Source organism: Eublepharis macularius, chromosome 9 (genome assembly GCF_028583425.1).
Source record: "Eublepharis macularius isolate TG4126 chromosome 9, MPM_Emac_v1.0, whole genome shotgun sequence".
In the NCBI taxonomy this organism is placed as follows: domain Eukaryota; kingdom Metazoa; phylum Chordata; class Lepidosauria; order Squamata; family Eublepharidae; genus Eublepharis; species Eublepharis macularius.
The window spans coordinates 69664254-69681604 of NC_072798.1; the positions used below are offsets into that span (position 1 = coordinate 69664254).

At 40.5% G+C, this 17351-nt stretch overlaps 1 protein-coding gene across 1 annotated transcript in view; it reads right to left on the minus strand.

The window, feature by feature from the left end:
- The window catches only part of ARID2 (AT-rich interaction domain 2), a 130181-nt gene that overhangs the window by 3203 nt on the left and 109627 nt on the right, over nt 1–17351 (minus strand). The window contains exons 16-18 of the mRNA XM_054988207.1: nt 3573–3721; nt 2675–2813; nt 681–766 (exon numbers count right to left, since the gene is read on the minus strand). Coding sequence (XP_054844182.1) covers nt 681–766; nt 2675–2813; nt 3573–3721 — 374 coding nt within the window. The remainder of the gene's footprint in view (nt 1–680; nt 767–2674; nt 2814–3572; nt 3722–17351) is intronic.

Consider the following 17351-nt stretch of genomic DNA (forward strand, 5'->3'; position numbering starts at 1 on the left):
GTGACCCTCTGTTTGTGGACAGTCTATGCTGGGAAGGATCAGACCGCTCTTTATAAAATGCAATGAGATCATTTCAAGTACATCTAACATGGTGGACTCTGGGTTACAAAAGCTTACACTGCAATAAATTTGATAGTCCTCAAGGTGCCACAAGATGATTATTTTGAGTGCAATACACTGCACCCTCTGGAATTTAAAATACAGCACCACTGGTCACTATTAAAAATGGGATATCCTAATGACTGTGTTCAGAAAAAATGAAAAGGCATAATGAATACTTCTGGAGCCTGGCACTGTATGTGTTCTAGTTTTCTGCAGTTCTTGCATAGTTTCTAGCACTTGCAGCTATGGGAAAATTACAAAGGAAACTAAGATTGTTAGATTGTTCAGAAATCAAGGTATCTGGAGTCAGAATTAAAAATGGGTGGAGATAAGAACCAGAAATGCCTTGACCTTAGTAGAAGCAGAACTGCCAATGTATAGCAGGGAGCTAAAATGTACACTGGTGGGCTGTATGTCATCCGTAAGCTCTACTTCCTCCACTGTCAAATGATGAGCTGGGCAGACTCCAGTGACTGTAACAGGGGCTTTCATTCCTTGCTGATTACCCAGGCATCACAAGTTTTCATAGGTTTTCAAAAAGATAAATCTAGATTACTAAGGCAGTTCATGGCCCTTACTTGGCGGAAGGTTTTGAACTTCCTGCTTGTCCATGCTCATCTTGTTTTAATCCTGCAAGGAGGGCATCTCTTGAACAGTGCTTATCCTAGTTAAAGAAAAGAATAGTGTATAATGCAGGCAAGCAAAAAAAGTACATAGAAATAATCTATACTGGGTTGTAGCCTGCCACTATGTGTAGTGCCTTCCTCTGATACGAGACTCTTCCTTCAGCAGAAGGCTCTTCACTTAGCTGAGCAAAGTGGTAGGACTGGATAGGATATCCATTATGTTGCAATTATTCAACTGACTGATCCATTTATATATCCACCTGAAAGAGTGTAGTCATATGAAGGTCCAGAGAATGTGCAGTACTAACAGTATAGGTGGGATTTTGTGCACTGCCAGGACATGATTGTTCTTCAAAAATGGATACTGGAGAATTTGAAAATAGAAACATTTTTGTAAAAGGCCTGCCTGCTTAATATGCATATCCTCCACATCAAATTTATATGGTGCACAGGCACTATGTGTAGTCCCCAAGCTGAAAATATGTACATCTACCAACCAAGTACATGTTTTTTGACTGACCCTGTCCACTTACGGACCTTTCCAGTTGCTATGTGGAAATTAAGCCTCCAGCTCACATGCACATCTTTCTGGAAAATGGCATAACCACTCATGTTCGTGTACATCTTCCTTTGAGTTCACTTTAAACCACAAAACAATAAATAATAATTGCAATATAATGGGTATCCATAATTGGGTGTCCTATCCAGTCCTACCACTCTGTTCAGCTAAGTGAAGAGCACACCATACATGTGTGTGTGTGAACAATAGCTTTTCTAGTGGTAGAGATAATCATTGCTGCAAGCACAAACCATTTTTCTATCCTTTGGATTTTTGCCAAAGCAGTTTCACAGCACTTGAAACAGTATCTGAAAAAGGCCTAAATTAACTCTTGGTAAGCAAGCTACTCTTCTGAGGTTTACTCTTGGTTTTAAAAAATCTGCATTTGTGAGGAGCAAACAAGCTCCAATTTGTCTGAGCACCCATATTTGGAGATCAGGACAAACTGGAATTAAACCGAAGGCTCCTGAAACAAGGAATCCTTCAATCACACTCCAAGCATGAGGGGGTGGAAGCAAGAGTGTGTGAGAATGACAACAAGCAACATTCACATCCATCACAAACAAACTTCTAGGTTGAATTAAATGATCTATCAGCAGAAGACACTGATGGTTGTGGATTTCCTGCATCTTCTAACAGTTTATTTCAACCACAGCAAAGATGATCCCTGGGGTTTTAGGACCTGCACAGACTAAAAGCCAGACATTTCAAGGGGCTGTAATGAGGAGGGGAGGGTGCTGTGATTTAGCAGTAGAGCACCTCCTTGGCATGCCAAAGGTCCAGGTTGATGGTAAGCGATACAGAAGACTTCCACCTGAGAGCTTGGACAGCTGCCAACAGTCAGAGTAAATGATAGTGACCTTGACAGACCAATGGTCTGATTCAGTGTAAGAAAGCTTCATGAGTTCATGTGTGTTCGGGGGCGGGGGAGGCAAACCTGCCCTCATGCATCATCAGAGCTGCTGCTTATGGAAGAGGGAGGAGGAGCTCACCTTCCCCTTCTTCAATGCAGCTTCCCAACTAGCATGACTATTAGTCCATATAGGTCCTGCAAGCCATCAACTTTCCCAGGGTCAGATGGGACCCCTGAGGGGAGGGGAATGCATGAAAAATCCAGAATCCTTGCACGAACAGATCATGGCATCCAATCGTCTGTGTTATCTGAATGCAGCCTATATTTCAGCTATATTTAAATTAGGATTTTTAGATTCGTATAATCATTCTAATAGATTAAAATTAATGGTATGTTGTTTTATTGCACATTCCATCAGGAACACTTAGTTGAGAAGCAGCACTAAAATATTTCAAATAATCACTACATAAATCCCGAAAATCTATATCGTAGTCACACCTATATTTATAAAATGAATAGAAAAGAAATTCTCACCTGTAAATGGGTAATGAAGGAAAACCTTTGCCTCTGAAAAGGTTCACAGCCCTCCCATAAACATTGCCCAGGGTAGACATCTTTTCCTCCATGCTCAGTTGCAGCATGATAGAAAACCTGGGATGGTGTTTGAAACCACCTGGAAGAAGGAAAATATTTTAAGTCTGTTGAAGGAAGAATACTATTTGGCTGATAGATGCAGAGGAGTTAGCCGTGTTAGTCTGAAGTAGCAAAATCAAAGAGTCCAGTAGCACCTTTAAGACTCACCAACTTTGTGATTCTCGAAAGCTTATGCTACAATAAAGTTGGTTAGTCTTAAAGGCGCTACTGGACTCTATTTGGCTAATGTTTTTGCCAGCAAATGCAAACTTAATCTGAAAAATAACAATGTGATTCAATGTGATAAAAAAGTTTTCAGAATTCTGCTCTCAAGGACTGCTTGTATAATCCTCTATACAGCAATACATACTACAATAGTAACATGTAAGTAAACTGGAATAAAGAGTCATCTTTTTGACCAGCTTTTTTTTTAAAGCCTCCACAGGCTAAAGAGTTTGGGAGAGATAGTGTTAATGATCCTTAAAACAGAGGTCTGAATAGGACTCAAGTGCCTGGTCAACTTTTGACATATGCTGCTACAATGCGATTCTATCTTGGACAGGAAGGATATACACTGAACACAGAAAAGGCTCTGAACATAGGAAGACTCCGAAAGATTTAGATCATGCCCTAAAATATCAAATAAGTTGGTAACGTGTCAGCTCAGTCCTACAGACAGAACTACACTGACAATTTTGAGGGTTTTAGACATTGCTAACAATTATATGCATTATAGTTTGTAAAACTAGCAACTTGCAATGCAGTATAAAAATCAAAAACTCAACCAAAGAGCACTTACTTTTTACAGGACTGCCAAAGACACATGAAATTTTGTCCAGGTTTTTTCACTTGTTCTACATGCGGACTTTGTACAGTGTATGTGGAAGGTGGCAAATTGACAGGTGGGCCTTGGACTTGCATTGTTGGTACCGGTGTGACAGGTGTGCTCTGTGGCAAAGTTTGAAAAGTACAGATTTAAATACTTACTTTACAGTTTCATTTTCTTTTACACAGCCATTTATCAATGCTGTATTTCTCCTACTTCTAGATGTAGCCCAAATTTCATTATAATAAATGGTTTTGCTATGGACTCCAATGGGAAATAGATCACATTCTTTGCCTGTACCAATTGGGGAAAAATTAAGAGTGGAGAATTCCTAGGCTTTCAAACTTTCAAAACTTGCTGTAGTCACAAATTTCCCCCCAGCACAGAATTAGATATAGTTTTTAGGAAGCTTTCTGTATAGAAACAAAGTGATTGGGCAATCTAACACATCTGCCCATCACGCCAGGTCTACATATTTCATCTTTTCCATCCGAGCAGTTTAAAGTATTAGATGCAAAATCATCACATATTTTTGACCTTCCTTGTCAATGCCTCTAGATAATTTTAAGTAAGCATGAATAAGCAAAACTCATAGATGCCAAAACACATATGAATATGTTGATAAGAGGCTGGCTGCTTTGAGTACTTAAAAATCTGATCTTAAAATTCAGAAGATCACATGCTACAGCTATCTACAGTACCTCTTCAGAATGAAGGTGGAGAACCTCATGTTTGAAAATTCCCTTTCAGAGATCCCTCCTGTAAATTAAAAATTATCTTCTGACTTCTGTGCTACTTGCCACACACAGAGGGCTTTTTAAAAATGAGAAATATAGCATTTGAATATGCAGTCTCAAGGAGTACAGCCTGAGAAAGATGGATGGCATCATGTAATTTTTCTGAAAGCCAAGAATGGCCTTTACATTAATACAAACTCTCTCAATATTAGTAACATATACATTTCATGTTGTGGACATAAATATTGTTTATCACATTAGAAAACTTTTGCCTATTTAGAATGTGGTTAGCATGCTCTAATTCTACCCAGTTTTCATTGCAACTTCAGAGAAACCATGACAAGTCATATGGGTATAAAACAAATCCTTCATAGTATAAAATGTAAACATAACATTACTCATTCATAGAAAAAACCTCCAATCATTTGCAAAAACTCCCAGTGACTTGTTTTTCCAATTAATATTAGGAAAACACTTAAGGGAAAGTCACAGGAAAAGCAACACTTAAATTCAACAGTAGTCGAACAGCTACTGGTTTCTGATCAGCTTTCCTTGCATAGCTGATGGCGGGCGATCAACACTTTGACATTCATTAAATCTAGCAAGTCTCTATCAAGAAGTCAAACAACCAGCCATGACAGAAAGGGCAAGTAAATCCCTCATGCATCAAAACACGCTCCATTCTAACAAGAGGCTCAGGACAGCCACAGAAGCATCCTGACCTCTCTCAGAAGTATCACCTCAGATATTGGGAGCAAACAAGCAGGGAATCCTAAAGGACTTATATGGGGGGCAATCCCATTTTCCCCTCCCTCGCTATTTCTGCCTTTCCTTCCCTGAAAGCCCCCATAGTCTTTCCCCTTTTCCTGCTTCCTTTATTCCTTTCCACTCACCAGCCAACCTACCTTTCTTTGTACCCCTATCCCAGCCTTTTCTCCTTCTCTCCCACTGGCAACGTCCAGGTTGGGAAATTCCTGGAGATTTTGGGGGTGGAGCCTGGAGGTGGGGTATGGGGAGGGGCCTCAGAATGCTACAATGCCAATAGAGTCCATCCTCCAAAGCCCCATTTTCTCCAGGGGAACTGATCTCTGTCACCTGAAGATCAGTTGTAATTCTGGAAGATCTCCAGCCACCACCTGGAGGCTGGCAACCCTATGGCAACCTCTCCTTAGGAAAATTCTGTGCGGTGCTGGCCACCAACCCAGTCATGCAGTGCCAAACCCACAAGAACTTGCAGGGGGCACTTCACTTTTCTCTGTATCCCCCTCCCCGCAATATTTCTTCTTTACCTCTTCCTAGCAACCCCCATATTCTCACCTTTCCATGCTTCCTTTTCTCCATTTTACCCACCCATCTTCAGCTATATTTATTTATTTATTTATGTCATTCATACCCACCTTTCTCCACAATGGGGCCCCAAAGCATCTTACATCATTCTCCTCGCCTCCACTTTATCCTCACAACAACCCTGTGAGGTAGATTAGGCTGAGAATGTATAACTGTCTCAAGGTCACCCAGTGAGCTTCCATGGCAGAATGGAAATTTGAACCTGGGCCTCCCAGACACTAGTATGAAACTCAAAACACTACACATCACTGGTTTTTGTGGGGTAGTTGCTGTTGAATAGTAGCAAGCAGCCAGGCCTGAGTGACTCATGCAATTCAGGTGGCAGCAAGTAGCTCAGTGTTTGCCTGGCCCTGATGAATCTCACCTCAAAAGCCCAAACAGCCACAGAAAGGGCCCTGCCCCCTCCCTGCCTTTTACTAACAGAAACCAAGGCTGGAAGGCAAGCAGTACTGTTGTGGTTTCATAACAACAGCCAATAAGGGCATTTGTTTCTTAAAGCTACAGGTGCTGTTTCAATTATTTGAGGAGACTTTAACCCCCCTATTGGCTTTTTTTTCCAGATTTCAGAATTTTTACGCAAACCTGGGGTGTTTCTGGGTTTGCAGAAAAATGTGTCTTGTCTGTTGATGCCCCCAGTCTCTGGATTTAAGTATCCACAGATTTGGCCATGTTGACAATTAGATCAATTGATATATCCCTGAGTATACCACTTTTCTGAGATTACTTTACATCATGGGATCTAGTAGAATAATACCAAAATTGTCAAACCAAATGAAAAGCAAGTTTCAGCACTCTATGCCTATTTAAAATAAGTTAAAGAAATCACAGCAGATACTCAGAACTTTCCTAAAACAACCCTGGAAAAAATGAACTAACTACAATCAGTACAGAAATAATTTAAAATAATTTAAATAATGAAAGTTCTGTTGACAATAGATTACTGAAATTTAACTCTTGGTACAGTTATGTTTTTCAGAAGCAAACAACAATCAATTGACAAGTTTAGCATCTCCATCTGTAGAATTCATTTGCTTTGTAGACAGCAACAAACTGCCTCCTGGAGCTATGCACCTGTTTCCTGATGCAAAGCAATTTGCCCCCACAAATCATGGTGAAACAACAGCCAATGTTATAGGAAAGGCTTATTTTACCAACTTGCTTTCTATATAAGCCTATTTAAATAGAATGAATTGTGTGTGTTTTGTGAAAGGGGGAAGCAAGGCAGCCAATATTTTTAAAAGCTGCAGAAGCTTCCCCCCGCCCCTCCCCCCACACTTTCAGGAAACTGGAATGATATCAGAGTACTTCTATCAAATAAACTCCAAAAGGGATGGGGTTTAGCTATTCTGAATAAATGGTTTTTGAAAGCTCAGATTGTAAAAGATCACAGGTATGTAAATACACAATTCTTACTTCCTTTCTTCAGCCACCATTAAATCCTACACCACTAAAGAAGTAAAAAACCATACAGAAACATACATGAAGGGAAAAGATGCCTATGATATACATCAATTGTCTCCTGTCTAAAAGCTGCAAATGAGACCACAACTACTAACACAGCAGAAATAGCTTTTTCTTTATACCATGGGGCGGAAATGATGGGGAGGTGGGGAGCCAGTTGTCCTGGCATGCACCATGCTCTGCAGGGGCTTCTGATGACATCATTTCTGGTTCAAAACAGAAGCAATGGGGTCTCAGCATTTTCAGTTTGAACAAGAAGTGACATTATTGGAAACCCTTCGTAGTATGCACACATCATTTCATTGTGTGCTCTGGCCAGCCTCCCGACACCTCCCGCCCCCACCATTGGAGTGGGGGGGCAGCTGGGGATAGGGAATACCCCGCCCCCTGAGGGGCTGGAAAACCTAGAGTCCTCACATGGGGAGAGAGACTTCCTGGAATACACTGGGTGCAAACAATATCGGGCTTTATAGGATAAAAGCAAAATCTTGAACTAGGCTTGAAAAGCACAGACAATCCATGCAAATCATAAAATAGTTGTGATGTTTGGTTCTTCTTGTCTTTCTTGGTCAGGAGGTGGGAAGCTGTACTCTATACCAGCTGCAGCTTTCAGACAGTCTTCAAAAGGTAGCTTCACCTGAAGTGCATTACAGCTATTTATCCATGGGTTTATAATAGTATAGATGGCTCTTGCAAGATACAGAGGTAACATCTTCTGTTCCAAGGTGGTCTTGTCACAGTCCCCCTTCAATGTAATAAGACTGGATGTTCCTCAACACCCAAAATCTCTGTAAGTTCAAATAGGGCATCTGTTTGCCTACAGCTTGTCAGTAAGTAAATGTAAAAGAATTCCCAGTCTATCACTGGTCTCCAACACAACATGCACAATCAAAGCTGTATTAAGTCTGCACTGGATACCTATTAAAACAGAGGCTACTCCACAATTGCAACTGTCATATCAATTGATGCTGAGCCAAGACCACAGCTTGGAAAAGCAGAGCAAAATACAGGCCCGGCAGCAGCATCTTTCCAAGTCTTCGTAAAAACAGACATACATATAGAAGTATGGGTAACAAATCTCAGTTTGTAGAACAAAAGCATCACGCATTAAAGAACACTGAAGTTCCTAAGATGGTTACTCGGAGTTGGGGTGGGGTGGGGGGGCTGAAACAAAGGAAAAATGTTCCCCAAACAGGTTGCTTTTTTTTTTTACAAACTTTCTTCATTAACCAAATGCATCCAAAATATAGAAAAGCAGTTTTTTTTTCTCCCAAATTTTATCATTGCTCATAACCATCATGTTTAGGTAGTAGAGATAATGCAAATAGTATGAATTAGAAGTGTACATACTTAGCACAGATATTCCTATACATTCATACATCACGACAGCATTATATACATTTTCTGACCTGAGACTAAGATGGGGAAAGCATATGATATTTTAAAAATATATATATTTGGTAGCTGAAAATAATAAAACTGATAAGAAATAAAATTATTCTAGTACAACGTATTATTCTAGTACAACAATTTTTCATTTTTTGTCTTTTTATACAGCTTCAAAATGAAGGCATAGATTAGGATAACAGAACCAATCTTTTGTTTCTTAAAATAGCAGCATAATTACTAGTGACAGAGTAAAATTAGTTTATAAGCATTCCTGGAAATACAATACTACAAAGTATAAAAGACTAAAATATCATGAAAAAAACATAGTGCAACAATTTCAGGACCTGTTATCTACTTTTTTATCAGCTCACAACACCATATGTCATAGACATCACAGTTTTAAAATAATCACTGTTATTTTCCACAACATATTTAATTTATTTCTGTTGTCATCTAAAGACCATATCAGAAGGATGAAAACAGAACAAATTAATAATTCAAACATGAAATTACAAAAATACAACGTTGACCAAAGTAATTGAAATATACTGTTACACATAATTTAATATGGAATAATTTTAATTTAGAACAAATAAAATCCAGAAACTAACCCAGAACACAGAAAATAAACTCTATCAAGTTTTACTATCAAGTTAGTTCAGTTTCTTCATTCTGAGTCAGGTCAACATTTTGGATTAACCGTCACTGACATCATTGCAATGTTAAAATTCCAATATTGAGTTTTTAAAATCACAGCAATGCATTCTGAATAAATTTGTACTCTAATGCTGACGAAAACTAACATGAAAAAGGGGGTTAACAAGAGAGTAATTTTTTTACATCAGAATAAATCACCCTATCAGTCAAGAAAGAAGTGGCCAGATCTTCTATAGCAATCTCATGCAGTATATATAAGCAATGTACAAAATAAATAAATTACATGGAGCAGTACTAAAGGTAGCAGTGTCTCTACCACCCACACTCAGTAAATGTAAAACGTTACCAGCACAGCTGAATCTGTAGTAGTGTCTGTACAAAACACAGAAAGTCAAAGGCCTCCACATTGCGAAGATGGAAGCTCAAGTTTTCTTAAGACAGGGTAAAGATTCCCCCCTCACAATGTAGACCCCTATTATGCTACTCCTGTAGGACTCCCAGAAACAAAATTTCAGCATGTTCAGTGGGCAAAAATCACTGCACCCTTTTAAGAAAACACTGGAGAGAAGTTTGCTTAACTGTGAGGCTGGATACAGCCACTGTTTGCAAACAAAATGATGAGCAAATTTCTTGCAGTCTAACAGGAAGATATAATCCATTAAGGTTTTGATGGCATAGTGCAACATGTAGTTGCACTTACCTGTAGTAAGATCAGGGTATATTTTAGTATCATTGAGTTTGGTCTAGATCAAATATCTGCCTATGTCCTTTAATCTTGAAGTCATGTTATGTCCAAGACAGATAAATGTGCTTCAGAAACCTACTGCAATAAAAACCAAGAACCTTTCATGAGAGCATCTTGCCCATCTGTTCTATGTTACGAAATCAAGGTCCTTCTTGAGCTTAAACATCAAGAATTGTCTAACCAACTACTGTCCTTAATAGAATTTCAGGTGTACTTGGAAAGAAGCAAGTTGTACTTTGTGTAAGAAATTATTCTATACTGTTGACTCCACAGTATTAAAACCTCTAATAAACATTTTTAAAGATGTTAAGAACTCTGCTAGATAACGCTCAAAAATCATCTTGTCCAGAATTCTGTTTTGAAGAGTGGCTGTTTAACTACTTCAGGGAAAGCTACAGGTAAAAACTTAATGCAACAGTCCTCCCCACTGTGTGAAAAGCTACTTCCTTCCGTTTGTCCAGAATTCACAGGTAGTATCAGTCAGTTTCAGTGGGTGCCCCATGTTCTAGTTTTATAAAAAGAGAAAATAAGTGTCTATTGTCTTACTTCATACCATAATTTTACAAACCTCTATAATGTCCCTGAGTTGTCTTTTTTTCCTAAACTAAAAAACTTTAAATGTATCAGCTGGTTGTCTGCAGAAGATGCAGCAGGAGAGAGCCCCTCGCCCCAAGAGAGACAGCTCCCTTTGGTGTCTGGTAGGAACACCAATACATTCATTCTGCTTTCATTTCATTTAGGGGTTTCTGTGTATGCGTGTGAGTTCATTCTGTTTTATTGTCATTCGGGGGGTGGGTGGGTGGGGCTGTGTGTGTGTGCTGCTTTGAGTCCATTCTGCTTTCTTTTCATGGAGGTGGGTGAGGCTATGCATGTGTGTGTGTGTTGCTTTCATTCTTTTGTTGACTGAAGTTGACATTGTTATGGTTCCCACAGCCTTTGAATGCAGATTGGTTCTGTGTTAGTTAAATATATCAGTTATGGTTATTGGTATTAAAATATCAGTTATGGTTATTCCAGTTTTATGCTAGGAATGGATAGCTGTGTCCAAGTCACAGAAGGCATTCATCAATATATTCATCAGCATATAGGTGTTCTTATGTCTTAAAAGCTGTAACTCAAATGGTTCTCCCCACCCTCAGCTGATTAACATCACTGAAATTGCAGTGGACATATGGGTGTTAAGGAAGTATTTATGAATATCATTTGTGTGGGACATTGGAATATTTATGAGCATTTCACAATGTCACAACAGCTTAGCCATTGGTAAGGTAGAGTTAGCAGGCAGCAAAAAAAAGGCATTTTAAACTAAGTATAAATCTAATGCAGCTAAAGTTGAGTATCTTCTTTTGAATTGCTCCAGTAAAGCAAAACTCTCCCTGAAAATTTGAAAAATCAATATTCATTAGATTAGAAATTTCAGACTGTGGAATTTTGAGAAAGAATTTTGGAAGGTTTTTTTCTACGCTGGCAGAGGGAATCTGTTAGAATTTAGATTTGTGTGATGGGATTTGGATTTTTAGAGGCCCCCTCCTTCTTGCATATTTTAAAATATGATTACAAAGAAATGAAATGTTTGGAAAAGGGAATGGAAGATTTCACTTTTTGTAGAGGATACAAAAAGAAAACAAACTCTTTCTCATAATAGTGTAATTTCCCCAACTTACTAACATTTATCTCGTCATAATGCATTGTGCTGGGTTCCGGGAAGCAGCGTCACTTCTGGGAACAACTTGATCATGCATTTCCGGGAGTGTGCACACACTTCACGCGCACACATGTGATAATACCTCTTTTCCAAGAAAAAAAGGCCTGATTTAGACTCTGCAGTCTCCTGGCCCCTCTCACCCCATCTCTGCCCAAGGGAAGGGTGTTTGTTCACCTCTTTGTCTGGCTGACCCCCTGCTGAAGTTTTTCTGGCAGCTCCCTTCATGGCTTGGGGCCTGCGCACACCCCACCTGGGCTACAAAAGACCTCCCGTGGGCTAAAATTGAGCTGCCTGTGCTGCTGGAGTGAGTCGGCTGTGCAGCGGGGTCTGTTGCCTGGGGCAGGGCATGGGTATTTGCAGCCACCACTCCAACAGCAAAGGCGTCCTTGGGATCTGTGGAGGCACCTGTAGCCGAGGTATAAATAGAGAAGGCAGTGCAGTGGCTAGGGAAGATGCCTGTTGTTGCAGCGGTGATGGGTGATGGTGGAAAGGAAGACAGCATTGCCAGACAGGGAGACAGAAGATGGGTTGCAGGCGTGAAGGTAACTGCTTGTCCCAGAGGGACTCCTCATAGAAGTGCTGCGGACAAGGCTTGCGCCCTAGTCAAGTGCACTCTAATCACCCTGGGGCAAGCGAACTGTGCCTTCTTGTAGCAAAGTCTAGTAGCTGCCACTATCCAACCGGGTTAAGTTTGGGAGGGTGCTGGTACGATGTCCAAAGTAACATACAAAAAGGGTTGTGTATTTGTGAAAACCATTTGTTCTATCTAAGTGAAAACACTAAAGACCTTACCACAGCCAACTTGTGTAAGGGAAATTCTGCTTCTGAAGCAGCATTGGAAAATACAGGTAAAGCAAACCTTTGATGTAAGTGAACTCTTGACACACCTTAGGGAGAAATACGAGGCCGATATGCAAGACCACATCCTCCAGAAAAGTTGAGTAAATAGAGAGTCAACTTGAAAGATCATGAGTTCCGCCACTCATCCAACTGAAGTTATATCAACCAGAAAACCACATTCCAACATAATAAGGAAGGGGGCAAGCATACATGCGTTAAAGGAGTGGTAACATTAAGAGAACAAGAACCAGAGGAAGACTCAGCTGAGGAACAGGTGGGGTTCTCAAAGGGAAAGTATTAAAGGTATCCTTAAGAAACTGTTCAGAAATGTGGAGGGAGAAAAAACTGACTAGACGTCACCCCCCACGTGAAAAGCTGATATAGTCGCTAAGTGCACCTAAAAGGAGGTTATTTTGTTTGTTTGTTTGTTTTGTTCATTTGAAGTAATAATAAATATTCAGAAATAACTGCCAATGGGCAAGAGAAGGGTCAAAACCCTTTGGATTCTAACCGTGTCATGAAATGATTCCACTTGTGACTATAAGAGGTGTGGAACACTTGTGGACATTTGGAATAATTTGGGTCACCTCTTTGGGAAAAAAAAGGATCTGGCAGGTTTAACAACCATATGGTCAGTTTCAGGGTTGCCACATTTTAGAACTATACCTGACCTATAGAACTATACCTGACCTTTGTGTACAAGATCTGGCACTATTGGAAGTAGAGACATTGATCCTGGGACAGAATACAGAGTAGAAAAAACCATTTCTGGCCTGGCCAAAAATAGGTTAGAAGGATGCAGCAATTGTGGAAATGCCGAGATCTGCAAAGTGCCCTGTTATGAGGCGTGTAGGTGAAAAAAACATAAGAGAACCCTTTAGTCCAAGGCATTTGAGAGGCAGCCCCTAGAGAAAAGGGTCAGTGCCTGTCAGGGAACAACAGCATCTAGCCTTGTGCTGAGCCATGTTGTACGAAGGTTCACAGTAGGGAATCCTCACTGTTGAAAAGAAATGGGCAGGATGTACTTGGTATTGATTGTACAGTCGTGGTGAGTGTGAAAAACCATGTTGGGAGTGTTCACTCTATTGTACTTCACACCCAATAAATGTATGGCCTGTGGCAGGATGTGGATTCGTATGGCCCATTCCCACAGAGCTCTAGCCTCGGTACAGAGAGTTAGCAATGCCGTTCTCCCTTGCTTGTTCAGATAATATAGAACTGTGATGTTGTCTGTCTGAATCTGAACCCTTTTATTGCCCAGTAGATTGCAAAAGAAGCAAAGGAAAATGGATCACTCCGAGTTTCAATACATTAATGATCCCATGAGTGATCATGCACCCTGAATCAAGGAAGGGTCGCATTGAGCACCCCAGCCTAATGCTGAAGCATGAGTGGCTATAGAAATTTCGGTGCAGGGTTTCCCAAATGGGCACCCTTAGGGTGGAGTTCATTATAATAACAATCTGAATACAGATCTGGATATATGTTGATGAGTAGTCATAGGATTATAGTGATGGAAAAAAACCAATTTTGCAACAACTTCATTTTCAGCTGAGTAAAATACAACAGAGGTTACTACAACAGAGGCCATGAGTAAAATACAACAGAGGCCATGAGTAAAATACAACAGAGGTTACTACAACAGAGGCCATGAGACCAGTAGTGTTTGAATTAAAAAAGAAGACAAGCCAATGACTACAGCCTTCGTATTCTGACATTAGGGCCCTCCGTATAGAGGAATCAAGTTTAGCCCCAATGAAGTGAATAATTTTGCTAGGGTAAGGATAGACGTTTCCCAATTCACCAACAGTCCCCACTTAAGAGATGGTGTTACGGACAACTTGAATATGTTCATCAAATAGTGGAGCAGATTCCTCTAATAGAAGCCAATCATCAAAGCAGGGACACTCAAAGCAGCCCTTGGATAGGAGGGGTGCAACTACTACTGCCCTACACTTAGTAAATACACAAGGCGCAGAAGCCAGGCTGAAGGGAGATACTTGTGTATTGAAACACTCACCTCCACTTTCAACACCTTGTGATTGGGCTGTATAGAGATGCAGAAGTATGCATTACAAGAAAACTTTACTAAACTTATTTAGGTTAAGGTGGGCCTGAAAACTTCGATCCGTGTTTCTACCAGGAACACTGAAGGAGAGAATCATTAGAAACTCTGCAAATGGCATCCTCAGCCAACAAACCATTAAGAGCCTCCCTGAGAGCAGGAGAACAGGATTCTGCACCGGAGGAGCATAGACAATGGTGGTTACTCAAGAAATGTAAGTGATAACCGTGTCTAACTATACAAAGCACTCAAAAGTCATTAGTGACAGCATCCCACAGAAAGCAAAAAGATACAATCTGTCCAGAAAGAGCTCAGGAGTGTTCGACTCAGCATTGTGTCCCTGAGAAACAGGCTTGCAAGAATGCAGCTGGGTTAGTTTCGCTGTTGACTTTGACACCCTGCTGGTGGTATGTCATTAAGCTGGCAGATAGGGCCTTTGACCAGAAGGTTGATGGTAGGGATACCTTCCAGGACAAAGCCAGTAAGTTTGAGGACTTTGGTTGTTAGTTAGGGAAGAGGCAAATGAGCCAAGAGATTTTGTGGTCTGGTGATTTTTTTTCATTTGGTTCAAGGAATTGTCAGTTTTCCCCGAAGCAGCAATATGCTCTGAAATGAAATCTGGCCCTCAAGTCAAAGTTGACTTATGGCGACCCCTCGTGGGGTTTTCATGGGAAGAGACTAACAGAGGTGTGGTTTGCCATTGCCTGTCTCTGCAACCTTGGTCTTTGTTGGAGGTCTCCCATCCAATTACTAATCAAGACCAACCCTGCTTAGCTTCTAGAAGGGAAAAAAATCCCAATTCTTCTTCTTTTTATACTACAAAGAGCTGTTGAATGTAACCATTTGCAGGATGTCTGATAAGAATAGCAAAAGCCATGGATCTGGCTGAGCAATCCACTTCATGTTTTCCCACTGTCACTTCTTGTTTGGCTAATTTAATAGCCTCCCTCTGAAGAACCCACACAAGGGCTTGGCTGTTATCAGGGAAAGCTTGCATATAAATGGAGAGCCTCTCCCAGAGAAAGTAAATTGTAGGAGCTCAGGATGGCTTGAAAAGTTGTTATTATAAATTGAGAGCAGCAGGCAAGTATATTTTGTGGCCAGTACATCCAGCTATCTGCCCTCTCTGTCAGTCAGGGCCAATAAGAAACCATGAAGATACTGGGCTGCACACTCTTGGCCATCAAAGAAAAAGGGATGAGGAGTGGTTAAAGAGAAAGGGGCAGAAACCTGCTGCTTAGGTTTATAATTTTTTTTGTTCTTTAGTGAAATAGCAGGAGTGGTCCTCCCACCCACGCTGTGAGCAATGTCTAACAGGTCCTTCATTGGTGGGGAGGCTATGAAAGCAGGATTCAAAATATAAGCCTGCTAAAACACCTTACTATCAGGCTTTGGAGTAGAATTTTAAAACGTCCAACTCCAGTGCTCTGGCCACACAATTCATCTGTACCAAGAACAAGCAATACTCCCCATTTGGGAAAAAAAGTGATATCACCTATGAACTCCTCGGTGGAGGCACAGAGGCTAGCTCACACATAATATTGGAATGTGAGATCAAATCCTCCTCCTCATCCAAATTTGAAATGGCAGTTGATTGGGACTGGAACCGACAAACTGGGACAGATGAAGCTCCTGAAATGGTGATTATTGGAACCGAAGAGGTTGAAACCAATTGCAGCGCTGACACCGGTGGGAGGAGAGCCAATGAATGACTTGCAGCCTATGAAATTGGAACTACAACATACAAAAGAGAGAGTAACGGTGTAGACCTCAATACCACCAAGATAACCGTTACCGACTAACTAATCAATATAAAAGAATGTTAAACACGTATTGTGCAAAATTTTGAAATTTACTCACACTATAATTGATGTCAAAAAGTTGTTCTAGCCACTTCTATTAGAACAACTATAACAATATATATATTTACACTCCAATAAGAAACCTCAAAGGGGCGGTAGAACATTCAAAAGGAGCCCCTATTGTTTGCAGAAGCATACAGACTTATCAGCGAGCTACAAGAGCCTCTGTGCAATTTCATACAGTTTTCTACAGTTTCATACACAGATCAATATATACAAAGCACCACTGGGTTGCCCAATACAATTTTTAACAGAAAATCAACTGGTAGATTCAAAAAGACATTTTTCAAAATTGTAACTGAACGGGTCAGCCAGCAAGAGGTCCCGTTTCCGGTATCCCCTTCTTCAGAGCAGTTACAACTGTAAGAAATGCATAAAAAGGTACAAATCAATATAAATTAAACAAACCTCCATTCTGCCTTCATTCAATAGCTCTGCAAACGCATACTTACATACAGCGCATCAAACAACACTTCTATCATAATTCCAACTCGCTCACCGGCGTGTGTGAAAGAGAGGGAGTAGCCCTTTCCTTAAAAATCGCTGCGTAATTCTCCTCTATTACCATTATCAGTTTTTAAAGGAACAGAGTAAAGGATCATGGTCAGCTGATGGCAATGAAATCAATTACCTGGATGTGTCGGTGTATAGGGCAGAGGGGAATGTAGTCCATGTGCGCCCCTATAGGAAACCCACGGATAGGAATGCTTTGCTGCATTATCAGTCCTTTCATCCACCCCACTTACGGTGTAACTTACCTTTTAGCCAGTTCCTACGCCTCTGTCAGAATTCAACTAAGATAGAAGATTTTTCAACCAATGCAAGAAAGATGGGGGATCATTTTATATCTAAAGGTTACCCAGAACTTGTTGTTGAGAGGGGTAGGGAACGAGCATTAAAAAGAAATAGAAAAGATCTTTTAAAGGAAAGAAGGGTGGAAAGAG